Genomic DNA, 27,443 nt, shown 5'->3' on the forward strand with positions numbered 1-27,443 from the left:
ACAAAAAACAAAGCATACACACTCAGTATTGCAAACTGTTTATTTGTAGTAAATGGAAAGTGTGCCATTCAGTGAGAGAGGGAGAAAGAGGGCTGGGTAGTTGGGGACGGTTGATGTCTTTGGTCCATACTCTGGTGGAGGGGACTTTGATAAATCAGTGGGAAAAGAGAAAAAGGCACTTGAGTTTACAGTTGTCTCAGAAAGGTTTTTGAGAAGATGGACAAAGGGTTTACTGGAAGAAATTAATGAACTTTATGTTTTAACCTCCATTAGGCCTAATATGAATATCACATACAAAATGCCCTATGTGAGCACAAATTATATACCTACATATATGTATATACAGTAAGGAAACAAATAAAGGATTGAAAAAAAAAAGAATGTGAATTGTTTGATTTATCCCAGTGGGAATTCTTTACAGGCAGAGGAAAAGAAGGAAAAAAAAAACAGGCAGAAAAGTTGCACAGGACGATAGTTTCTTTGGCGATAACTTAATATCCCTACAGTTAGGAATGTAAAACAAAGGGTGGTTGAAGGAAGGCAAACAACTTTGCAGATGAGATAATTAATGAATTGTTTAGCATTTGTCCTGCAGCTTTAAATCACTTCATACCGCAGCCCGTCGATGATGAGCTGGCTCAGATTTTGGTACAACTTCAGTCTATACAGATCTTTGTGATGATATAACCCCCCTACCAGCTGTGCATGCACTTAAAAGGAAACATTTTGGGAAATGCGCTCGCCGTCTTATGGAGTGTCCAGCAAGTTTGGATGAGAAGAGCAATTGCCTATCTGAACAGGGTTAGCTTTGCTTAGCATAGGCCAGTCTGGCTTTATCCAGCTGTAACACAATGCACCTAATCAGCACATCCGACGCCCATAAATCACATTAAATGTTTTGAAGATTTTTTTTTTTTTTAATTTACATGTGACTATTTTGCAGGGTCAGGCTGCGTGCCAGAGAACCATATTCAAAAGGGGTGAATTTGTTCCCGAATTAAAGATTTACAACATTTGTAAAAAACAATAACTTTAGATTCATAACTTTACTGCATTTAACGATTCTAGTTTGTTACTTTACACAGCTGCAATAGGATAGCTCACAAGCAGTGTGACAGATGCATCCAGTGACTCTGTTATTGCAGCTCTATGCAGCTGTGACTTCTGTTATTGAGGTGCTTAGCAGACAATTTAGTTACATTGGAAATGAAAAGTTTTTTACTGTAGTCTAGGATGGATACAAGTAAAAATAAAACAAACCCCCCCCCAAAACAATAAAACCCAAACCACAACAAAAGAAAAAAAACACAAAAAAACCCCAAAAACAAACCACAACACCTGAGAGCTGCTTTTAAACAGACGGGTGGTTCATTACTGCCCTCCTGAGACCAGAAAACTGGAAACACTCATTGCAACTACTGCTGCTGCACAGGGCCACAGTTGCAGTGGTTGTTTATTTTTCCACCCAGTGGTCCCAAGGAGCAAGAATGGAAATATCATTGAAAAGACACAGAAGCAACCTTAATGCTGTAATAAAAGTAAAAAAAAAGAAAAAAAGAAGCACCTGGCATGAAAAGCAAAAACTGCTAGTTTTTTCTCTTTCTGAAGCAGCTGTCTTAAAAGAAAAAAAATGTTAGGAGGGAAAACAAAACAACAACAAAAAAAACCCCACAATCTGGGCCCGTTTAATGTGAAAGGAATCTACCCAATTCCTGGCTTGATGCCAGACCAAGCAAACTCATTGTTCCAGATAGTTTTGTCTTACTGTAACAAGCTAAAAGCTCATTTCCCATAATGCTAAATCATCCTTTCAAGACAAGCTAGAAAACATTTACCAAAGTTCAGAAACCAGTTTGCATTCTTTTCTACACAAATACTCACTAATTTAACTACGTAAAGAGTGTTAATCTCAATGGGGCAGGAAAAAAAAGCTCCATATGCCCAGAAACTCTTTTAAGAACCAAAAACCCCCCTTTAAAAAAAAAATAAATAAAAAAAAATCTGCTCAAAGGAAGACAATATGTTATGAAGAAGATGCAGCAATAATGTAACAACCGATTTTCCACTACAGCCTTTCATATGTACATTAACTACAGGATTATAAGAGGAGGAATCACCAGGGGGTCCATGTCCCAAACTAAGAGCCCACTGTGAGAGAACGACTTCGAAACGGGTAGTGTCGAAGGATGAGCGACGAGGTACTCGCCAGCCTTTTGTTCACAAACTGGACACTACGATGAGATTGAGCCCCAACAGCAGCAGCTACTTGGCAGGGGAAAAAAAAAAAAAAAAAAAGATCTAAGAAATCAATACAACCCTCTAATGCATTCATCAGTTTACTCAATTTTACTTCCATAGATGCACAGAGTGGACATAAAAAGAAGAGCCAACTGACGCTAGATATCGACATATCAGCCAATAACCCCCCCCACCCCCCCCCACACACACACAAAATATGGGATCTACTGAAATTGAAAATACAGGGGTCATTATTAAGTTTCCAGTAATGTATTTCACAAACTAGGTCGTAACTTAATGTGGAGACACTTCTCGACTCCACACCTCCATCTTCTCCGTGGTGCAGCAGGCACTGCTGAGAGTTTTGTAAACAATGGAGTCACACTGCTGGACAAACTTTTAATTCTAGTACCCCAAGCATCTTTTTTCTGCATTATGTTGTTTAAAAAAAAAAAAAAAAAAAAAAAAAAAGAGTTTCTGTATCACACAGCATACATGCCAATATCCATAAATCAGTGAATGGCTGATATCTATATCAGTCAGGCAGGAGAAGGGGAAGAATAGATCCTACACTTTGTTTTTGCACATATTCATAAATCACATATCTGCTCTATGAGTACCGTCTGTTTACAAAGCCATCATGATGCAGACATCCATGTTTCTAGAAAGGCAAATGTGAAGTCTGTGACTAAAGGCAAGCACGACATTAATATGCCATTCGTGTGCATATAACAAGAAAAACACAAAGAACAAACGGCCTGTGAATAAATGTTCAGAACTATGAAAAAGCATGTGCACCACAAAGGACTTTTCCTTTGTTGAGAGTTTTTACATATTTAACATTATTCTACAAAAGGTAATGAGCCCTCTTTGTTATAAAACAATGGACAGCTAGCTAAGAAAAAACAAAAAACAGCACACATGATAACTCCGGCGGCCAGTGGGAGGGCGATACATCACTGCCTTAGGCAATATTAAAAAGGAGTAGTTTGACATTTGACACTGGGATAGGCACTTATCACCTCCATGCAGTCAGATGAGGAGGTAGATAACACACTTGTGCTTACATTAAATAAGGAACTACAAGCAGCAGCCAATCAGTTCAGCATTAAAGCCAGAAATGAGTAACAGCTAGCCTCAAACTTAACCCCCCAGAAAAATCCCAGTTTTGTGCAAAACCCCAGAAAAGATTGTGTGAATTAGTGAATTTAGAGGTGCAGTTTGCCACATTAAGACAGCCAACGCAGTTACTCTCCTTCTGCAGCCTTCACACCAAGCTAATCTAATCAGCTGCCAGATTCATATTTAGTGTACACGTGTGTTAATCTACTTATGCAACTCAGAGCAAAGAGTGAGGGAAAGCGCACTGACAAATGTTAAACTACTCCTTTCAAAAGGGTAACCATCTGTGTCCACAGTGTTACTCTTAATACAGCCAAGTCCTAGCGTTAACAAGTTCCCTACAGTTTGTAGCAGCCGTACAAAAAGCTCTGGATTACAGTTTGATATGTCTCTTTTTTCTTTACCTTGCAATGATTAATGACAGTTTGTAGTGTTGATTGCATGTCTACTCTTCAGAAGTCCCAGCTAATGCTAGAACTGCTTTTACACTTTCACAACGCTTTCCGTGGTGAAGGCATTGAAATGGTTCTGGGAGACAAGCAGAATAATAAGATCTGAGGTTCGAATCAGAGAGCTGACAAAGCCACAGTAAAAATAGAAAAAGTACTAAGAGTTCAACTTCAATAGTGCACAAATTGTTGCAGGTAATCATGTCAGTCTCTGGCAGTCTGCTTTAACTGCTAAAACTAATATCAGAGACTGACAATAGCATGACAGTAAGATCTCTCAAAAGGGGCCTAAAGATAGAAACTGTTAACCGTCATCAGGAGCGAGAAAAGAAAGAGGAAGAGCGATTATAGAACAGTGAGCGCTTTTCAAGTTTGAAGGATGAATTGATTGATGTGGCGAGGCGGCACTACAGCTCAACTGACAGAAATATGTAAACTTGTATTCTATTCTTCATTAAAAGGAGTTAGTAGGTGGGGAGGAGGTGAAGGGTTGGGGAAGGGTATGTGGAGAGAAGGAGGAGTTCAAGGGTTAGTTGATGGGTTTGATTGAGCTTGTGATTTTTTGTTTTTTTTTAAATGTCAAGGACCATGTGTTCGTGGAACCCTTTGGGGAAGCCCATTGTGAGAGGGTCGGTCTTGGTTGTGAGAGGATGTGGAGGAATGCGAGGGACCTCTTGAGTTGTTAGAGTGCTGTGATGTAGGCCCAGAGGAGGCACCATCATTCTGATGGCGGTGGTTTGCACGACCAGCGTTCCTGTCATTGTAGGAACCACCGTTATACCGCTGACCACCTGTGTGATAACCTTGTCCGTGGAAGGTACGCCTGTTTCCTTGGAAAATCTGAGGGGGAGAGTTTAAAGTTTGTCAGTGAAGTAAACCAGCATTTGGTCTAATGTCTGACAAACTACAGCTTTCCAGCTGACCTGTTTGGCTGGTGGAGGACGGGTTTCACTCGGGTGGTTGCTCTGGATCTGGGTAGGAGCAGGCGTCTCCGGCAGGGTGGGGCTGGCGACAGAAGATGATGTGGAGCTACAGCGGGATCGGTTTGAGTAGCCTGTACGTGGGTGGTAAACTGTGAGAAAATCGACATAGTGAGTCAACACTCAGCGGAAACCTCTGGGGCTCAAAGATGAAGCAAATGCAGAAGTGCCAAAATCTACATTTCCTCTAATGGTTACTTAAAACTAAGTCAATGGCAGCATCAAAAAACACATTTACACCCTGTTATAGAAACTATTTGGGATCTATTAATAGTTTTCCTTTTGAAAAGATATTTAAAGTGACTCATTTTTTTCTAACTGTTGAGACTTACATTTACAGGTGTGTCTTAAAACAGGAAATTGCAGCTAATAGGCCTCACCTATGCCAGTGACAGTCACTGAACTGGACCACTCCACTGTGTTTGTTTTTTGGAGTACTTTAATGCCTTATCTAATTATTAATATGGCTTGCTGTGAGGTTTTTAAAAAAAAAAAAAAAAAAAACCCTCCCACAAGTTTATGCCTTAATTTTGGTGAGTGAAATTCTAGTATTTATATTTCTGTAACACTAATGAACATCGAACATCATGAATGATCTGTCCCAGTGCATTGCACTTGTACAGTTTATGAATACAACTTGTTAACAAAGCTTTTACAAGCCTTAGTCATCAGTCACAGAGGCATGAATGGTCAGTGACCCCAAGTGACCACTGCTTACTAGGGAAAGAAAAGTGCATTCTTAACAAATTAGAGAGTGGTTACCAATTGGTGAAAACAGTTGCAAAGAGGAGGCTTCACCAGAAATCTGGTTACTATGATTTCGGTTGCTAGTAGATTGCCATGATGGATTTCCAGCTTGTCTGCAAACGCTGTAAACTTTTCACTGAGCTGTAGTAAAACTTGGAAAAAGTGCAATGTGATTAAAGAAACAGCAGCATTCACCTTCAAAGTAAAAGTTCTGCCTTATCTCCAAACTAGACGTTTCATAAGGAGAAACCTTTGCTTTTCTCTGGGGAGAACATTCAGCTGTTGCACTTCTTAAAGTTTCACTACCACTTGGTGAGTAGTTGTAGAGAATTTTACAGACGTTATACAAATTACAAAAAACTGCAATTTGCACAGTGAAACTGCAACAAACTGCTAGCAACCAAAGTGGTCACGAGGTGGTTTCAGTGCAGCACCTCTTTCTGACTAATTTCACCCACCAACAGCAACCACTTGCCAGCAAGTTAGGCAATACGTTTCCTAGTTACCAGAGGTTGTCAGGTGGTCACCATCTGGTCTTGCACAGGCCTGTGTGACTGGGCTCTAAGGTGACAACTTAACACTGTACCAATGGTCTAAATATGGCAAATTCTGACAGCACAAAACACGGCAGTAGCAAAAACACCAAGTTGAGTCTTCAAAAGGTGAAATCCAAAACCTGTACGTGAAGTCATGGTGTCTACGTCCCTCTGTTAAATATAGGCTATGGTCAAAAATGGTAAACCAAGCAACCTTTCTCACCAAGCAGAAAAAAAGTGTGCTAATTGCATAAAATAAAGTGTTAAAAACTTGTTTTAGACAGATCTACATTAGAGGCATTCTCAGAACCTTAAATAGCATGAAATCACAATTTTTGGGTTAAGATTTTAGAGTCAGATAAGACTGCTTAAAGAGTGCTCTGATTAGCACAGTCACGGTCAAAATACAAATAAACCAAATGTCTGACATGATGGGACAGCAGCTTCTGCAGACCGGTCCGAGTATGCAGAGACCAAGAAAGAAAAAAAGAACACGCACAAACCTCTTTCTCCCTCATAACAGCCAACTTGACATCCTCCTCTTCAGAGGTTAATTAATAAACAGAGCTGCTAACAATATTATCAAAGCTTCCTTATTGCTCCACTATAGTTTCCAACCATAAAAATAGCGCTCTGCTCATTCAGTACTGCATGCTTGCCATATCATAATAATTACTGCTTTAGTCATTTCTAGCCTGCTGGTCTTGTATTTTGTGATTTAAGGAAAGGTGTGTCCCAGTCGAGCGTGAGGCATAGCTGAACACAGGTCAGTAAGAGAAATAAATGAGATGACTTTGATACTGTACCTGATCCAAACCCTGCAATGCTCGTCTTCAGCGGTTCAAGATCAAATGTAAATCTTAGAGCTTTTCCAAGGTCCTCATCGTATTTACGCTCGCTCACAAAGTGCTGCAAATAAAAACATAAATAAATAAAAGTCAGGGAAAAAACCCACCCACGTTGTGTCTCAAAATTTGTTGTTTTCATCTCTACTTTTGTAAGCATAAGTAGGAGAATCTGCCTTGAGTTGTAGATTAATTAAAAATAAACACCAATTTCCCATTCAGTCGGTTATGAAATAAAACACCACTTTGATGCTGAAAGACAGCATCAAAGTGGAGCAGCTGTGCTGTGCAGGTACCTTGATGTCTGCACGCAGTTCAGTCAGCTGCTCCTCTGACATGGATGCCGACTTATCTGTCAGCCGCCGGAGCTCCTCGGCTCTCTTCTGCCGGGCGTCCAAGATCATCACTGAAACGTAGCAGCAAAAATATGAACAGATGTGAAAGAATTTAAGGAGGGTTTTTATTATGCAGTCAAATGTCTGCCTGTATTATGTCTTCCACACATTTAAGCAAAAGTTTAAAAACAGAGCTGCACCTAAAGTGATTCTGAGCTGTTAAACTCTAAACTTTAAATTAGGAGGAACATTTCAGTTAGTCAGTCCAAAGTTGGCTGCATTAGCGCTCACTGTGAGACACGTCCAGCAGCCAATTTGGAAATTTGGCAGACAAAATAAGTCTGAGGCCACCCACTACTTTAAAAACTGTGCCTTCTCTTAAAGACAAACTGTCCTGTGTGTTAGGAAGCAAAGACAAGACAGAATTTCCTTTCTTCAAAAAGTAAAAATACATTCAAAATCGACCCTCTTCTTTTGCTTAAGTTTAAAATAAAGAGGTCTCGTAATCTTTCAGTTTCATCTAAATACTCATCACTCCGTCAGTTTGTGAAATGCAGCCAATCAAAAGAACAGCATCTTAAAGAGGAAGGGATGGGAACTAAAACAGGTTGTTTCAGGTAATGATAACCTGAGAGACAGCACCAGGGCCCAGTATAAGACAAAAGGGATGATAATGAACAATGACTCATCCAAAGCTGCTCTACTAGAATCAAAGAACAAAATATGAAGCTCAAACTAGAATAATGGGTTGCCCTGCAGAAATATGCAATTGGTCCCCAGTTCAAAGAAAATGACAAAGATTTCAGTTGAGGGCCCATTATGATGGCTGCCAACTGTGACCTCACCACAACCCTGACTCCATTCATACTGGTGCTGAGGTATGGCAGTATTCACCTGCAATACTGTCTTTAACAATAGGCGTCACCACTCGCATCTCCACTCACTCTACATAAACGCTGGTCTAAATCTCTGAGCTTCTGCACTAATACAGCTTCTTATTTGATCAACTGTTCCCTTTATCGGTCACCACAACGGACCATCTGCGCACATCCCACCCCCAGCATTCTCTTCTGTGAGAAAAATAACATACCTCTGAAGACATGTCATCTCTTCATATCTTCACCAAACACAAAATTTCTCAGTACAGTCTCTTTTTCTATTGTTTGGCAGCTCCATATTGAACATCCTTTCCCCCCCAATATATCTATTATCCCTCCTCTGAACATGCTTAAACTATCTTAGCCTTGCTTTTCTAATTTTCTCTCTAAACTGCTCAATCTGCCCAACCTGGTGGTCACCATCAGTGAAAATCTTACACGCTGCCACTGGTTAGTGCTATCAGCAGGTGTTCACTACCATCTTGTTAACATTCTCCTTCACTTTCTGCTATACTTCTGTCACAAATCACCTCTGACATTCTTCTCCACCTACTCCATCCAGTCCACCCTGTTCATTGCTTTGAATGACTAGTACAGGTACTTAAACTTGTCCACCTCTGCTCATTGTATCTTAACTACATCTAATAACTTTCATTTCTCTTTTCTCCAAAGCATAGGCTGAAAACACATACCCACACCTCTCCAGGCTCTCTTCCACCTCCACCTCACCAGCTTTCTTTAGATCCAAAAAGACAGTGCAAACATTGCATCTGCACTGGCCTTTCTCAGGATGAAGCCATACTGCTCCTTGTTAATTGTCACTAGCCTACTTAATCTAGCTTCAAAAATTCCTTCCCACATCTCTGTGGTATGGCTCACCAGTTTTATCCCTCTGTAGTTATTACTGTTCTGCACATCACCCTTGTTCTTGAAAATCAGTACCAGTACAGTTCCATTCCTCAGGCATGCTCTCACTCTCCAAGATTCTGTTAACCTACTTAATACTACTACTACTAATATCATCATCATCATCATCATCATCATCTACTAACTCCATAGCCCCTTTCTCCTAAATATCTCCATGCCTCCACAGGTATATTGCCTGATCCAGCTTTCTTTCCACTCATCATCATCTTCTTGGCTGTCCTCACTTCATTCTCATCTGAACTCCCTTACCCAACTTTCCTCCATCCAGCCTCCTCTGTCATTTTCTTCATTCAGAAGGTCTTCAAAGTCCTTCCATCTTCTCAACATAGTCTGCTCACTTGTTAGCACATTTCAATCTCTATCCTTAATCACTTTAACCTTTCCCAATCCTTTCTAGCTTGCTCTCGCTACTTAGTCAATTGATACAAGTCTTTTCCTCTCCTTCCTTAGTGTCCAATCACGGCTGTAAAAGCAACAATCATACACCTGTGTTTTCAACAAGCACATGACATGTCCCACTCAGACTAATCTTAAAGAGGACATCTGAAGTACCCACTGGTCCTTAGCACTACTGATACAGTCCCACAGCCAGGAAAGAGGTTTAACAAATACTTATTTTTTTCTCTATTTGAAACATATAATCTAAAATAAATATACATATATATTATCAGTTGTATCACTTTCTCCTGAAGGAAGAGATTCTTAGAGTAAAGTAACTTTTGAGAAAACCTGGCTTTTGTAACATCGGATGAGGACTAGAGTTTCTTTGCTTTTCTCTCAATTCACCACACGCCTTGCACAAAGACAGCATTGAGTCTCCCTTGACACCTGACACTATTCACTTTTTCCAGGCCTGGAACACACAACACTCTACACTGAGAGGACAGAATAAGAGAGAATGGCCTAGTTGTACAAATATGAGGCCTACATTGTACGTACACACGCACGCACGTACGCACGCTCTAGGTGTATCAGGACCTTAAGGCAACACTGCAGTTTAGAAGAAACTGGGACTTGCTGTTCCATAAGATTTCTTTTACAACCTCCAGAAGTGATTTAGGTCAGAGTCTTGGGGCCTTTGAGTCAGGTGATCATATCATGAGAAGAACACAAGCAGCTGCAGGGTGGTATGTGACAAGCATACTGGAAAATACAATACTTACTGGCATCAGCTTTCACTTTGTCCATTTCTGCCAGCAGAGTCACCTCTCTGTCCATTAAACTAGAAAAATAAAGAAAAGAGGGTAAACTTTCTAGAATCTTCTCTAAAACAAGATTTGCATGCCGACTTTGCACTAATATTGCAGCAAAATACCAATATGGTTAAACAATAAGACCACTGGGGACAGCAGACTTCTGCCAAGGCTGAAAATTCCTCCACACCATGCACAAATTAAGCCAGAAGGATATTGGAATATTGATTAGTTTAATATTTTAAGAACATCAATAATGATTATTTTTATCACTTTAATTCAGCATACATTTATAGAGACACCAAAGGAAATGCACAATTTTGACTCCTCTCATGGTGAAGAATAGTTTCCAAAATTCCTGGATCCAGACTCCAAAAGTTGATTACTTCTAAACTGGACAAAGCTCCACCTCTGAGAAAATATCCATGTAAATCTGTTCATGACTGAGTAATCTTGCTAGACAACAAATAACCCGAACCTGAGAACACAACTGCTGGCATAAACGCTTCAGTCTTGATGGGATAACACATTTACTGGAGTTTGAGCTTTACACTCAGGACATCTCGCTCCGTTCTCTGTAGCATTACAGAGTCAGCCGTTACGTAGATGGCCATCTTGTATGCCTCAAAGGTTGCTGTGAGATACTAACGAGAATTAGACTACACCCATGGCAAACTTTGAGTGTCTGAGTAATGATGATAGATGGTATCATCATTACTCATAATAAAACGCACAAAGCAAATATGGAAATTAAAATTCTTGTCCACACTTGTAAATCTAATTATACCGCTTCAGTTTTGTTTCTCAGCTGATGGTTGTTCACAGATTACAAATAAAAGAAAGCCACAATGTAGCTTTTCTTTCTAAAAAGCTGAAATACGACACAGCGGTGCTTATCATCCATTTTCGACAATAACCAACTACCTGCTTTTGTACCGGCTGCCTCAATACAATCTTCTAGTTTACTGACAATAAAACAAAATTTTTTTTCATGAGTGTTTCACAGAAGTGGAAGTCTTAGGCACGGAATTGAAGTAAGAGCCTCTTAAGAGTTGTAGGTGTTGAACAATAACAAACCGATCTGTCTTTTATCTTTGTAAAAGTGAATAACTGTTAAAAGTTTTATAAGTCAGTGGCAGCAGTGGTCTGGAGCCAAGAGTGGAGCTGAATGGATATCCTCACAGTCAACCACAGCATCAGGTTTCAGCTTTTGAAAGATGAACAATGGCTGCGCTCTATGAGAATTTATAAGGAATACACTTTATCAACGTGCAAATGTTTCAGTTAATCTTTTTGCTTTGCAGAGTTAGACCTAATAACCTGAGGTTTTGTAGACGATACTCTGTAATTGCCAGCTTGGACTAAACCCAGATAATCTTCAACCAATTAGTTATTAGTGAGCTCATAATCTACTGCCAGCTACTTCAGCATTTACTAAAGTCTCATGAGAATGATCACGACAGTCATCTTATCCAGATGAATTATTAGGGGCTTAACGGGCATGGATTTTTCTTCTTGCTCAGACCAGCAGTACCTATGAAGTTTGTAAGCCATTTAAAGAACACCCTAAAGTAGACAAACCACTAAAACTGGACAATTAAACTGGTTTGTAAATCCAGTTAACATGAACTGTATGCCTAATGTGAAAAAAAAATAATAATAATTCAACTGCAAGTGTAAATCCAGGGATTAAAGACAAATTACTACAATGAAATAATATGTAAAATATTTAGTTTGTTATTATCTTTAATAAAGTGTTCTAAATCAGTCTTTTTTTCTGCACACACCAGAGGCTCTATGAAAGCAATCCAAGGTTCAACACATGGACCTCTTTTACTATTATGCAAAGTTGCACCACCAAGAAGGACAAAGGTAACTGAGCAGCACCTATAAAAATGCAATAATGTCTGAACTGCTTTAGTGAACATGCAACACAAATCTGAGAAATCAAATTGGAACAAAGATCTATTTTTACATTCTTCTTTGCTTTTCTGAAACAATTTTCTTCTTAATGCATCTCTCGTCACGGTCTATTTAGACTCAAAGATTCTAAATTATTTCAGGGTTGTCTTACGAATATAGAGGCTTGTTGACACTGTCACAGGAGTGACAATTATTTCCTGATTTCTTTCTACTCACTTACTTTAAAAAAAAAAACCCAACAAAAAACCCCACTGTGGGTCCTGTTTAGCAAGACAAAGTTTAAAGAAGCTCACACAAAATTAAAAGCAGTGTTTTTACAACTTCAGACATTAATTTTAGATCAAACTACCTGAGACATCTGTAGAGACCTGCAGACTAGCTTCATGATTTTATGTTATTTGGAAGTAGTGTTTATAAATATACTATTAACAGCACAGAATATTGTCAATATAATATCAATATACTTTTTGATTGTTAAATGAAAAAACAATTTTACTTCAACATCAACTGTATGACAACAGGCAGATTTAAAATGAATTCCCATACCAGCTCTGTAGTTCAGCAAATGTCTGCTTCATCCTCTTTACTGAGGAGTCCATCTCCTCCTTGACCACCATCCTGTAGCGAGTCAGTGATGCAGTACATCTCTGCAGGTCCTTCACAGAGCGATCAATGTTGGAAGCTGAGAAGGAGAGAATAAGGAAAAGTTAAGCAAGAGTTTTGGGGCTATGACACATTTGTTTTCATGTTACCTTTGCCCTTGGTTGTGAGGCACAAAGAAACAATATGGATAGAATAAAATGGGCTTCTGGAAATAAGAGCCATGTCTAACCCATCTTCTTTACTCCTGATGATCCTTGCTCATCTGTGTTAGATGCTAATGAGGCAGGGGGATGATGTGAATTTGAGTTTGGCCTTTGTCGTGACTTATTGCCTCTGGGAGCCTGGTGATTTCTTCCTCCTGGCTGAGAGGTGGGACTTGGAGCACTACCTTGACTTTCTGCTTCTGCACCTGTGAGAAAACAAAGTACTTGTCAGGACACAAAGTAAATAATTATAAAACTACCCTCATGTGAAGAAGCAGAATCTATTAGGGACAAGGTTCTTGGTATTTTCTATTTGTAGTACGCTTGTAGCACTTGCTGCACTGGTTTCTGACAGCATTTGAGCATGCTTTGGTTGCATGCAACTCTTATGAAGGGAAATGAGGGATGGCATTCACCAAAGCACACTGAAAGACCTCTGGATATAATTTGATTAAGAATTCTCTCTTTAAGATTTATTTGCATTTGTACCAACGACCAGCACACGGAAACAGTCAAATGGGCCTGAAGAGCTTGTGGCTAAATCATAAATAAAATAAAATAGCAAGTTGCCCACTCAGGCTAAGTCAGCAGACCATGTGGTTCACTTTAAAAGTTAACTCCCCCCACAAAAAAACTGCCTAGTCACACATTTCAGGAGGACATTTTTAAACCACTAAGATTACAAGTACACACTTCCCCACTGAACTTTGATTTTGAATAGATAACACCAAATTAATTTCTTCAAGTTAAGTAATAAATAACTCTTTACCAGCATGTAGCAACAGGCTCTGCTCTAATCTAAGTTTCATTGATAAAAATCTAATGAGACTTTCACACTGTGTCCTTGGCTCACTTAAGGTAACCTTCCTGCAGTTAAGTCATATAACAAAAATATTTGTCCAGGAACAGATTTACTTTAAAGGGTCAAATAAGGTTCAGGTTGTAAGAGCAGCAATTTGCATGGCCATAAATTACTCTATCCATCCATCACATTTTAGCCGAACAGTTGCATTTACCGGTGGTTTCGGATGTAGCAGGTTCAGAGTCCAGCTCGGCTGCATCCAGGGAGGCAGAGTCCAAGTGTTCACTCAGCGAATCAAGAGACTCTCCGTCCATTACTGAGCCGTTGGCATGAAAGCCATTCAGCTCGTCCTTGCCCTCTTCGGGCGATGTGGCCTCAGGTGGAGCAGGTTCTGCTGGGGCTTCTGGCTGAGGTTTGGGCTTCTTTTTCTTCTTGGGCTGAACAGTAGGATATCAGTGTTAGCCTTCTTTTTTTTTTTTTTATCATCTTTTTAGTATCAGTGCAGTGATATCAACTAATTCAGTGCATGCAGAAAAGAGAAAGCTTTGATTTAAATGAAAATTAAGCTTTTGGCAGAAGAATTTACTAAACAAATCCATGCATTTTAGAACCAATGAGAGCAGATTAAAATGTCATCAATGATTTGAAACTAAATCTTTTACTAAGAAACAGTGACATAAATATGCCAACTCAACAAAGAGATGTTTAAGACGTAGGCTTTGTGGTTCTCACCTTCTTTTTTCCAGTGACATTCCACTCCTTCAGGATCTCAGCTGCACTGCCTGCGGTGTAAACCAAACAATGATGACGAAGGTACACGCTGACACATGGCAGATTGAAAATCTTGTAATACCATCTGAACATATGAATGCCTCGAGGCGTTGTTTAGACACGGCTAACTAAGGAAACAAAAGAGTAGTCTGACGTAGAGACACAACGCTCCTTTGCTATAATTAAACCTGCCAAACTAAAGGCATGCAAATGATACGCAACTACAGAATGCAAAGCATGGCAGGCATGATGGTGAAAACAATTTAAGGTTAAAGACAAAAAAAAAAAAAAAAAAAAAAAAAAAGTTCAGTGTACATGTTAACATGTACACTGTAATTACAGGACAGTTCAAAGAAATCATTAAAGGCACAGAATTACAGTGAAATTCATGCCCACGACCTGTGTATGTAAACACAACTCTACTTGTGGAGTGAGTGAAGTAAGCTCCATTAAATACCAAATTACAAATTCACTTTTACAGAAATATCCAGTCACACAACATCACAGTAACTTTCAGAGATTTGGTGTCCTCATACCTTCTAAAAAAGCCTGCACGGCCTTATCGACGCAGTTCTCAAAATGCTGTAACACCAGCACAATCTCATTGTTGCTTTTGTTGGGGACAACCGCCCTGACAGCACTGATCTGTGAAGCATAGTGAACATTAGCACTGACAAGCATAAGGGCCCTCAAACATTTACTGAAAATACACTTTAAGTAAGAAGTGGCTGTAGGACATGAATGCATACTCTTAATAATACACTAATAATGTAGAAATATACAAAGCTTTCATTTTGGTCAGTGAAAGAATGACACTCCATGGCAACTTTAGTCAATACAACTGTTCGACTGGTTCGAAAATTCGACTGTTAATGCAACTATATAATCAGACAAGCATATGATGCATGTAGACAAGGTCAAGACAACCTTTTGAAGTTTAAGCTGAGCATCAGAATGAGGAAGAAAGGTGACTTAGGAGAAGTGTGGTGAATGGTTCCTGAAATCATCTGAAACTGGTTTCTTCAACGTGACAATTAGTTCACTGCACTCAAAAAGCCTCCACAGTCAGCATAACGCAATCATGGATCTAAATCTAAACAAACACCAGAATCTGTCTGATGCCATCATGCTGATATGGACCAAAACCTGTAAGGAATGTTTCCAGCACCTTGCTGAACCAATACCACAAAGAATTAAAGTAGGGACTACCAAGTGGCCAGTGAGTGTATCTATCGGACGCTTTAATGAAATATTTTTGCTTTTCACCATTTAATTTAACAAAAATGTAAAATAATTTTTGGGATCCTATATAAAACTCCCCAGAACTGTTAAATTATAGTTTAACAGCTTTAAAGATGCTTCCTGGCATGGGATTAAGTGATACATACCTATATAGCTCTCATTTTTAAAGATAAGATATCTGTTAAGCTGGTGAATCTGATTTTTGCTCTACTTCAACATAAATCATGCTCTGACAATTTGCCCTCTCATGTTTACTGTCGCCAAAAAGCTACTTTCCAGGAACCTGCTGTACACATCTCACAGTAAATGAAACTGAATGTCAAGCTTTAGAAGCGTCCAACTTTGGCAGCAGATAAGAATCCAATGGTTAGAGATGGGAATAGAGAACTAGTTTGAGATAGTACAATCCATCAAAATCATGCCTCCAATGTTATCAGTTCTATTTATCAATGCTGACATGCTATTTTTGATCTACTGCAAGACAGTGACGTCAAGCTCATAGCACTGACTCACATGCAGGTCTACAGATATCTGTTTACTCAGGTATTTGCATTTTGTTTCAGTTGAGCTTTTATGCAGTGTACATTATCTTTAAATTAATATAAAGCTCATAACTGTGTTCAATTATTGTGCCGATTTTTGCTGAAGAAAGAAAAAAAAGACGCAATTTCAGCAATTTAAAACCTCGCGTAATCTCTTGAATGTATTTTGTGATTCTTCTATAATTTCATTCTAATCTTAATTCCATCTACAGCCATATCCACAAATGAGAACAAATATTTTGCAATTTGATGTTTCAGATTAAGGCCTCCAAAAAACAAAAAAAAAAAAAAAAAAAAAAAAGAAACAAAAAGGAAAAAAAAAAGAAAGAAAATTGCAGCACTACTCCTGAGGAGTGTGTAAATTTCTTACCTTCTCCTTCATCCTCTCAGCCGTTCCACCCTGGGACATGACCATTTTTGAACGGGTATCAAACACCACTCCGGATGTATCTGGAAAAATATAGTAGAAACTCAACTGCATTGTCCATTTAACCCTTCAATTGTACTTGCAAACCTCTGTAGAGCATCATTTGCAAAACAAAACCACCAGCAGACATCTTTAGAGATTTCCTGGAAAAAAAACAAAAAAAACAAAAAAAAAAACAAAGTTGCTGGCCACCTTTATAAATATACTAATCAGGTTACAGCAGCAGAATTATTATTGTGAAACAGACATGTGACGTGACATGTTAATCTACATGATAAAAAACAAAATATTTACATATGAAATTGAGAAAATAGATTTTGCTTCCTGTATGCAAATAAACAAATATGAAAAATGAAGATGCCAGCCTCACAGGACTGTGGAGGTGGAACGATGTGTTATTTAAGCACAACTACTTCAGATACAAGCACAAAGGAAGCGCTTAAAAAAAAGAAAAAAAGAAGACTTCATCACATCTGTGCCTGAACTGTCTGGAACACGGATCTCATTTTAATGACTAATAACCAATGATAGCATCCAAAAAGACATTCTTTCAAGAAGGAAAAACTTCAGAGTTTCTTCTAGCAGGAGGAGAATAAATCTGGCTCACTGAGACAAGCAGCTGAGTCAAGGTAAAATGAGATCTCTTCCTGTAAGGTCAGATGACACTAATCTTTAAAATGATAAACAAAAGGCCTTCAGCTGAATGCGAAGAGTCAGAGTGAAGTCCACAGTTAATCTCTAGCCATTGAAAGACACAAGAGGGAGGAAACTGCTGAGCCCTTGTAAAAGTTGTTTTTCTCATGCATGGAAGTAGGTTAATGTCACTGTAAATATCCACAGCTCCAATTCACTGTAAAAGTACAGCCATCTGGACGTACTTTCAGGACAACTCCATTAGATTCTAGCTGAAAACAATCATGCATACATTTATTTGTTGAATAATTTATTGCTGTGACCCATCTGTAACTCAATTCTTGTGCACCATATAGAGATACAGTATTGTGCAAAAGTATTGCACCATCCTTCGTGTCCCTTTTGCTAGGGAAATGGACATAGCAATTCGTTGAAACGGGTACATGGAAATGCAGTATAAAGGCTATATCGTATTGAGAGAAAGTCAGCACTAGCATGACTTTCAGTCATGTACAGTTCAGACTGTGTAACACAGTCTGAACTCTTTTAGAGAAGGTTTGTTTTTGTTTTTTTAAGTCATCTTCAGGAATAGTTCTCCAGGCTTCATGAAAGACAAAGCTCTTGTCTGGATGTTGTGATCAATTCTCTATCAAATAGATTCCACACTGCTTCAATAATGTTGAGGTCTGGGGTTGTTTTTGTATCCAGGTATCCTTTTTACAGCATTAACAACATCTTTGATCATTGTGTTGCTGAAGAATGAAGCTACTACCAATCAGATGCTTTCCAGACGGCATCGTATGACGTTTCAAAAACTGATTGTACTTTTCTGCATTCGTAAGTCCAATTTTGAAAAGGTCCCCAACACCACTGGCTGAAATGTAGCCCCAAAACGTTACAGAACCTCAATTGTGTTTTACAGATGGCTAATGATGATTATTTGAACCAAAACTTTCAAATTTGAATTCATCAGTCTATAAGACGTGTAATTTGCTATACATCAGCTGTTTCTCTGCCATTTTCCTTCCTTAAGAATGGCTTCTTAACAGCCACCCTTTTACTGAGACCATTTCTGTCGTTGACACTGTTCATCTGCTGTAGATAGATTTTTTTTAATGCCTCCCAGTTCTTTTGACATCTGCTTCTCAAGTTTCCTCATTTTCAAAAAAAAAAAAAAAATTTTAAAAGAAGAACACTCCTGAGATATGCCAAGGTTTAAGCTAATAGCACAAAATCACCTCGGTGGTGAAAAAAAACATCTTAAATGTGTTATCCTTGGCATTTTTCAAGGACTGAACTAAACAATGGGAACAAATGATGTGCTTTTGCAACAGGCTGCTAGTAAAAAAAAGTTCCTAAAGATGCAATATAAAATTGGTTCTTTGCAAACCTTTTCTGGTATATGTGGACACAACACTGGTTCCTCCTTTCAGATAAGCACCTTTTAATGCTTGATTCATATGACAGTGTTAAGTGGCTTGAAAAACAAACACATCATTCCTCTGAAAATTGTCAGGTAGAAAGACTTAACTGAAAACGGGTGAAAAAGCAGTCATTGTCCAAAGAAAAAGTTTGAAAGACCTTCAGAAAACCTGGAGAGCTATTCCTGAAAACCACTTTAAAATAAATAACAAAGTCTGGTTCCTTGGAAGAAAACTATAAAGATATGTGATTAAATCAAGAACTTTCCAAGTACTTTACAATAAATTACATTACATATTTTGTCTTAACCCTTACCTTTTTGGCTGTTTTTCTTTGCCATGTTGTCACACAGAAGTATCCAAGAAAATCTCTGCTGTGTATACTCCTTCAAATATATTCAAGCTGATGCAGAGCTAACAGGTCCAAATGTGACAAAACTTTCAGTTGGAGTTGCTTTCGGTAGGGAAGAGCTCAATGAAGCTCAGAGCTGGCAGAAGGGTTGGAAGAACAAGGTTCAGATCCAGACCGTCACCATTCAGTCAAAGATTTAAGTTTTCCCCTTTTCTCTACCCTCACTAAATCTGTGGAATGAAAGAAAAAGAACAACTCAGAACTAGTGATAAAGAAGTGGTTTCGTGTCAGTATCTAAATGTAGGAATAATAAAATACATAAAAAAAAATAAAAGGAAACCCCAACTGTGGTCATGCTGTACCAAGTAAAAATGCAGATACCACCATTCCCTTTTCGATGATTTGAGAAAAAAAAAAAAAAAAAAAAAAAAAAAAAAGAATGCAAACTAAATCCATTTCCTCTGGCTATGAAATATGAATGAAAAACAGATTTCAATAAATTGTCTGTCTGGCGGAGAGTCCTCAAGAAAAATAAATAAATAAATAAATAAAAATCTGCAGTTCATATTGTCCTTGGCAGAAAAGCTGCATATAGTTGGGAAGAAAAGTTTAGCAGGGTTTCAGATTAACACATTTTTAGGGGTATTTCCTTTTTCTCGGTTGTCTACAGGAGTGGTGGGTGATAATGCTGTGCTGGCAATGGTGTTGCAGTGTGCAGCGTTTGATTGGGCTGGTGACAACTGTGTGCAAATATCTGAAAGTGTATTTAAAAAAAAAAAAATTTGTGTGTGTGATTTAAAACTACTTTGAATATTCTAAGTTTTCTGGCAGTCTCTATGACGGCTACACTGGGTCTGAAGTCTAAAATGACTTTTTTCTCCTTTTCTTTTTTAAAATACCTTTGGACACTTTTACAACTTATTTTCTTTACTGGAAATTAAACAGGAAGAATAAGAGTCGGTGATGTCAGAAATTACATAAGGTTTGGTTTTGGTATAATGACATGGTTCTTAATTTAGACAAAACTACCGAAAGTACAATTTTGCAATTTCTTCATTGTGGGAAAAAAAAAAAAGCATCTGCAAATCCCTATTACACTCTTGGAAATTTTACAGCTTGATTACTAAGCAACAATTTGCTTAGTAATCAATATAGCAGACACATTCTCTTGCCCGTCTCACTGCTGCTTTATGTGAACTTTATTTAATTATGCCCACTCTAGCCTTAAAATTGCTTCAGTCAGACCTCCAGTAGTCTGGATCCAGTTTTATGGACCAGCTATTTGTAGCTTATAGGTTTCCCTTTCTGATCCTGGTTCACCAGAAACGGAAACTTAAAAGGCTGTAGAAGCCAACACCCTCTTGATTAGGACTTGGCATGCCATAGTCCCAGTTCCACCACACCTTTACAGACGTCAAACTCACATATACACGCACGATCAACAAGTGACACTGCACAAGCCACTCATGCAAAGGCACCGAGATGTACTGTGTTTATCAAGAGGGATGGTTCTCCAGCGTTCAAGAATGCCAGGTGCACTCCTGTTGAGTGATGCCATTAAGAAGAAAATGCCAACACAGCACTCATGACGTAAAAAAGTTTGGGCTTCAAGGAAGGTACATGCGTGTGTGGCAGATTTAAGAGGAAAAGCACTGATAAACAACACACACACAATCCAATCACCAGGTAGTTTTGTTTTTTTATTTTTTATTCTTTGCTGTAATTTAATCTCTGTTGAATTGCTGCCAGAGAAGCCAGTGATCGCTAGGTTCACAGTTAATTAAACCTGTCGGGCATGACTAGAAAACCTAGACTACCTCCTTTAATTATAAGACGTTAAGTGTAGCTGGCTAATCAGGGAGAGAGATATAAATACCCCCTCATCCGTTGCTGCATCTTAACTAGCATCTTGCATTATATTCCAGCTCAAAGCCTGAGTAATAAGGATCGCTACAGAAGCGGAAAGGCTTCCCCACAACCCCCCAAAACATCCCAATCTTTTGTGAAAGGACCTTCACGACAAAGATCGGCCATAAAAAAAACCCCCGAACTTCGCGTTTATTGTAGCGGAACGATCCGCTCAATTCAGCCTGTTATGTAATGTCACTGTTTTATTTGTTCGCTTTTAATGAATATCTACGCATTTTTGCAAACTCTTGACTGAAAGCAACTTGCACAATGGGGGTCTCGGTCCAGTCTTTCATCAGAGAGCAGCTCACTGCACGTATTTGGCTGAAGTCCGGAGGTTACGTTACCGTTAGCGTGCTAACATTACCTAACGTTTATAGCATCTCTGCAAGGCTCTGCCTCGCTGACCGCAAAAAAAATCTCTGTCGCATTAAATTAGCTCCCCAAAAAACACGGAGAATGTATGCATAGCTAAATACAGCACATCAGACAAACAACCCCTCTCTGGAGGGTCCTCTGGATGCCGCTTTGGCTAACGTTAGCGCGCAGCTAGCAGACCGCTTGGCTTTTATTAGTCGGGTTTGTGCTGTAAGTCTAGCCATCACTCGGCTGCTTAACTTTAGCGTTAAATACTCCGCTGCGGTTAAAGCATGTTTTTTCAGTCTAATAGCACAAAAATATGATCTAAAAATCACGAATACGTACTTGTTGGCGGCAGCAAGTGAACAGTAGCTTCTGGAAACGAGTGTCCGCAGCTCCTACCACCAGCCGTCTTTAATGCCAAGTAGTCTTGCTGTGGGCAATATTTTCCTCGACCAGACTACTTCGGGTTGCCAGATTGGATTGAAAGAACGCCCCTTATAACATTCAAACAGGATGTGAAATGTGCTACAGCATAGTTACTGTAGTTAGGATTGTTTGTATTATTTCGCTTTGCTTTTTTTTTTTTTGCAAGATCGACTAGCTTTCTTAAATTTAGTTTTTGTTCTACAAGAATATTTGGTTTTACTTTTTTATGTAGGATTTCCTTTGTAAATAAAAATGCTGAGTTATTATCTATATTTAGCGAGGTGGTTAGCACTGTTGCCTCACAACAAGAAGGTCCTGAGTTCCACCATCCATCATGTGCCAAGCGCCTTTCTGCGTAGACTGCATGCTTTCTTCGGGTACTCTAGCTCCCCCCCTATCCACATACATGCAGTTAGTAGGGTTAGGTTAACGTGAGTGTCTTGCACGACATGCAGAGCAGTCGTGTGGACCCTAAAGACCCTGATATTACAGTCAGACAAAAAAGTATTAACTAGTAGTTAACTCACATGTAGAGTCAACAAACGCACATTTCCTGTGTTTGAACTTTACTCATTTTATGAGTATATATAGTTTCATTGAGTTTACTTTTTCGCTAGTACATTTAGTTTTTAGGTTAGTTTTAGTATATATATATATATATATATATATATATATATATATATATATATATATATATATATAAAATTTATTTTTTTATTTTTTACCGCAATTCTTTTTACAGCTGCATGGAACTGCATTAGTGAATAAACTCATGCATTTTTTGGTTATTATTCAAAATAATTAAGAACAATGCATTTAAGAAAAAGTGCAAAATTCAAAGTGAAACTTTAAAATATTTCAGACTAATTTCCCCCAGTACATTGTAATTACACTCGATGCCCAGGCTTATGTTAAAACAACATAATAAAATAGTAAACAAAATAAATAGAAGAATAATTAAAAGTTTTACAGGCACATCCAGGGTCCTTTCCATCAGTGGATGAAGCAATTCATTGTTACCTGAGCTAATAAATTCCAATTGTGTCTGGCTCTCTAACAGTTACAGAATAATACATAGTGAAATGGTATTTGTGCTGAAAATGAATATTTTTATACTTTGCATGAAAATAACTCAGAACTATTGCAAATTACTTTTCTTTTAATCAACGAAGTGAACAATTGACTAATTTATGGCAGCTCTGCCATACAAATGTTTAATAATCTATCAATGTAATATCAATCTGTTATCGTTTAACAGCTTTTCAAAAGGAGTTATTCTTTTGGTTTAAAAAAGATTAAGTGTACAAGATCGGGCAACAAAAAAACAGCACGAGTACATACTGGAAAGTATAATCTGGATCTTTGTTAGTTCAATAGAGAGAAAATAGAGAAGGTTTTTTTTTTAATCAAATTGATATTGACAGCAATTTCTTCCCCTCTGCTGTTGGACACATGAACAATAACCATATGACTGTTCCCACCACTAACACATGACCCTACGCTGTGTCACTGCATCATTCCATGTTTGGCACTGATCACCACCTGCACTCATGTATATATCTTTCTACGTAGCACTCTTAATTCTTATTCTCATGTATATATCTCATGTATAGCTCATGCACATATCTTTCTACGTAGCACTTTTAATTCTTATCCCTACTTTTATTTTTTCATGTCTATTTAAGTGCTATTTATGACACTATTTAAGTGCTATTTATTACACTATGTTTGCACTGAAGCACCGCAGCAATTTCCTAATGTTGTAAACCTGCTCAACATTTGGCAATAAACCCCTTTCTGATTCTGATTCTGATTCTGATTAGATTTATCTCCAAAGGACAGACTTCCAAAAAATACAGAAAGAAGAAAAAAATAGCATTTGGAATAGAAAGAAGGGAGGTTTTTAAGAACTAACAAATTTAACACGACTTTTCTTTTTGTATTTTTTTATTAACGTGAGAACAATACGCATACTGTCCAAACCTGGCAACCCAGAATCCACGTCGTCATTTCCGAAGTCGAAGAATAGGGTACGCTCGTTTTGTTACCTTGCACCGCCCGCCAGCCTCTTTAACAGCCATACACATGTGCTGTCATGATCGGGCACACATCGAGCGGCGAAATAACTTTAAAGCAGATGTTTAAAAAGCTGTAAGTGTGGTGCTGTGAGTGAGCGAGGTAAAGGAGGGGACCTTTGGGTACACCATTACCGATAGATAGTAATCCAGAGCGAGGGGAGCGGAGTAGCTCACTACACCAAAATGGCAACCCCCTATGTGACAGATGAATCTGGTAAGGCTGATGCATGTGCCAGACCTTTGTCTCAAAGAAAATGTATCTTACATTTTAAATCTTACAGCTACAGGGGAGAGATAGCCCGTCTTTCGCCTTTGCAGCATTCATCGTTTATAGTTCCCCGACACCGCCAACTGAAGGTTTTCTATGTTGCAGCTAGCTAATGCTAGTAACTAAAAATGGCTAAGTCTTCCGTAAAGCTAGTTAGCGTGTTGCTAAACACTCCAGGCGCACTTTTTAGTTATTAGAGTTAAATCACCGTTTAACATAACGCTTATAAGTGTCAGACACACATTTCCATGGTGCTTAGGAAAACATCTGGATATTTGACTTTAAATTCCGTGTAGAGGGATAATCTGTTAGTGGCCGCAACAGCTAGAGCTAACGCTGCTGATGCCGTGAATTAAGCTGATGTTGTCTTAGACTGTCACTGTATTAAGTCCGTTTAGAGGCTGTAATTTAATCCAAAGAACATCTGTAGTAAATAAAAAACATTTTTTGACTGTACAATTGTTAAAAATAACGGAGAGTTGTGAATTAATAAAAGCAGATAAATTTGATTTGTTATTCACTTATTTTCCAAACAAGCACAGTGACATCTAGTGGTGTGTAAACCTTATAACAGTCCTTAAACAAGTTTTACCTCTGTGTGCAATAAACTAAATATGTCCCTGCATTTAAAGAAAACTCTAGCACTGTTGTTGAGATGATCTGCAGTAAAGCCACTTTCACACTTGCTCACTGTAATGATTCTGCATGTGTTGTGTTTTGGTGTGAAGTTTCTGTGACTGTGGGGTCGTTCGATTGATATGTGTACAACTTTTTAAGTGGTTCACAATGTGACATGAAGAATGTATTCTATGCACATACTTGTAAACTAAGTTGACTGGTTAATGTTCTTTTCTTTATTTTCAGCTACATCAAGTTGTTGTCTTGGATGCACATATTAAACACATATTGCTATAAGTCACCTGTTTATTTTTTACTAGGCTTCATGGTTCACTGCTTAGACCTTGGCTTTGTTTGTGGTATTAGTGCCTTTTGAAACATTTTTTCCATGCACTCAAAAATATAATGACTTGCAGTGTGCTTATTTGTATTAAGCTGTCCAAAGTTTGGTATGTAACTCTGAACTGAACCGAACAATGCAAACCAATTTAGAGTCCACAAATTGGGGAAAAAGTAAATGCAGCTGAAAATGTCTTTATTTTCCTCTCTTAGCATAAGGATTTGTTAGAGACCTTTAAAGTTAGAGTTAGCTCCTTGGTTTATGGTGGACTTTTGAGATTTGCTAAAATAATCTTGCAAAGTAGGAACATGTTAGTATCACATTTTATGGGTTTTAAAATGCCTAAAATGTATGGAAATCCATAAAAAGCACTGTATTAACGTAAGATTCACAGTTAATACATGTAGTTGGTCGGGGCCTTGGGGCTGCAGGAATCTCACACTGTCCAAGTCTTTCTTTTAAATCATCAGTGTTGCCTTTCTGGGAAAACATGGAAAATATCCAGTGAGAATAGAAGCAGTAGACATTTTCAGGTCACTCCTGCACAAAGGTGTATGTCATCTCTAAAATGCTTTGCCTGTTTCGCTTCAGGGAAATACATTGCTGCTACTCAGCGACCTGATGGAACCTGGAGGAAGCCGAGGCGAGTGAAGGACGGTTATGTGCCCCAGGAAGAAGTCCCTGTGTAAGCGCCCTTCTTCTTTCCCTACAGTGTACACACTTTCTTTTTGTGCATTTGTAGGGCTGCATCGTTAATAAAAATTACTCATATACTATTATTTAAATTGCATTTCTCTTGCTTTAGGTATGAAAACAAGTATGTCAAGTTTTTTAAGAGTAAACCAGATCTGCCCCCTGGTTTGAACCCAACTGATGCAGCACAACCAACACAACAGCAGCAGCAGAAGATCCCCGGGTGTGGGGACAGTGACACAGCTGGTCTCTCAAAGTCTGCCAAACGCAACATGAAACGTAAGGAAAAACGAAAACAGCAGCAGCAGCAGGGCCAGGATGGAGATGCGGACGTGGAGTCGGTGAGCAACGCTGTCGAGAATGTGTCCATTTCAGAGAGCGACAAGTCTGCAAACAAGACGGCGGCGCCTGTTTCTGCGGCTTCTTCCATTGACTCTTCAGCAGCGGCGGCTGAAAAGGCTAAGAAGATCAAAAACGTAAAAAAGAAGCTGCGACAGGTTGAGGAGTTGCAGCAGAAAGTGGACTCAGGGGAAATAAAACAGCCAACAAAGGATCAGTTGGAGAAGCTGGGTCGGGCAAAGGCCTTACAAGAGGAATTAGAGCAGCTGGAGCAGGATTCCTGAAGCAATAAAAGACAGCAGAAGAGTTGGATGAACTCAACGTACAAACTACACACAAGAAGGGACCCTTGCAGCTTTTGTGATCATAGATTCCATTAAACATATTGTACCTATTTGATATTTGTTATGAACTTGGGAAGTGAACACAGCCCCAGCACCGTCTGCATAGCAGGTGTCGCATCTTAACCACGGACAAGGTTGTTTTATAGATTCTGATAAATAACATTGTGATTCCTCATATACTTGTACAGGAGAGGTTCTTCATCCATAAATATGTTTAAACGGATAATTGTGAATTGTTTTGTGCGTGTCTGTCCTCTCCGTTTTGTACTTTTCATCACATCACGAGGACTCATTTACAGAAAAAAATAAACATGGAAAAAATAATTTTTTTGTCAAAGAAAATCTGGTTTGTTAACCTTTCTGTTTTGGAAATTAACATTCTTGTCAATGGTTGGATGCTCTCTTGTAGTCTCACTAATGTTGAGTCTTCACAGTCACTACTTTTATTAAAATACAAGCTGTGTAAAGTGCTTTTGTGTTTTTAAAGTGGAATATGTTTTAAAAAGCATTTACTTGCTCAGAAAATAAGACTAGGGGTGATGATCTATATTTTTGTTTTTATCTATAAATTACATTTAGAAGTCGGCCATCTTGATACAACTTTTGTTTTTTCAATAGTAAGAGGGCCATGTGACACATCAAACTTATTGGTAATGTCACAAGAAAAACAATGGTGCTCGTGGTTTCAACGTAACTTTATTCTTTCATGAGTTATTTACAAGTTTCTCTTTGTTCACAGCCATTGACATGTCGAAGAGGTTAACACGTGAGGAGCGGATCGAAATTGTGTTGATATCTGGTGAACGCAGTAACCGGGTCATTGCAGCAGATTTCAATGCAAGACACCCTACGAGACCACCCATCTCCCATACTACAGTTAGCAAACTGCTTGCTAAG

At 38.6% G+C, this 27,443-nt stretch overlaps 2 protein-coding genes across 2 annotated transcripts; one reads left to right on the forward strand and one right to left on the reverse strand.

The window, feature by feature from the left end:
* Nucleotides 1-21: 21 nt before the first annotated feature.
* spats2 (spermatogenesis associated serine rich 2) lies at nucleotides 22-21,904 on the reverse strand. Its single transcript, XM_085443801.1, has 13 exons — nucleotides 21,783-21,904; nucleotides 19,134-19,399; nucleotides 16,707-16,786; nucleotides 15,089-15,197; nucleotides 14,514-14,563; nucleotides 13,996-14,218; nucleotides 13,006-13,185; nucleotides 12,720-12,855; nucleotides 10,221-10,279; nucleotides 7,214-7,323; nucleotides 6,879-6,981; nucleotides 4,733-4,881; nucleotides 22-4,649 (listed from the first exon to the last, which is right to left on the reverse strand). Exons 2-13 carry the CDS (start codon nucleotides 19,156-19,158, stop codon nucleotides 4,389-4,391), a joined length of 1,485 nt encoding a protein of 494 aa, XP_085299927.1. The 5' UTR covers nucleotides 19,159-19,399; nucleotides 21,783-21,904; the 3' UTR covers nucleotides 22-4,388.
* Nucleotides 21,905-23,889: 1,985 nt separating this feature from the next.
* pym1 (PYM homolog 1, exon junction complex associated factor) lies at nucleotides 23,890-27,016 on the forward strand. Its single transcript, XM_085443807.1, has 3 exons — nucleotides 23,890-24,158; nucleotides 25,762-25,855; nucleotides 25,976-27,016. Exons 1-3 carry the CDS (start codon nucleotides 24,128-24,130, stop codon nucleotides 26,484-26,486), a joined length of 636 nt encoding a protein of 211 aa, XP_085299933.1. The 5' UTR covers nucleotides 23,890-24,127; the 3' UTR covers nucleotides 26,487-27,016.
* Nucleotides 27,017-27,443: the final 427 nt, after the last annotated feature.

The sequence above is a fragment of the Copadichromis virginalis genome, linkage group LG20, assembly GCF_057382275.1.
Source record: "Copadichromis virginalis isolate Kocher_CV1m ecotype Utaka linkage group LG20, C_Virginalis_male_GT1.1, whole genome shotgun sequence".
NCBI lineage: Eukaryota > Metazoa > Chordata > Actinopteri > Cichliformes > Cichlidae > Copadichromis > Copadichromis virginalis.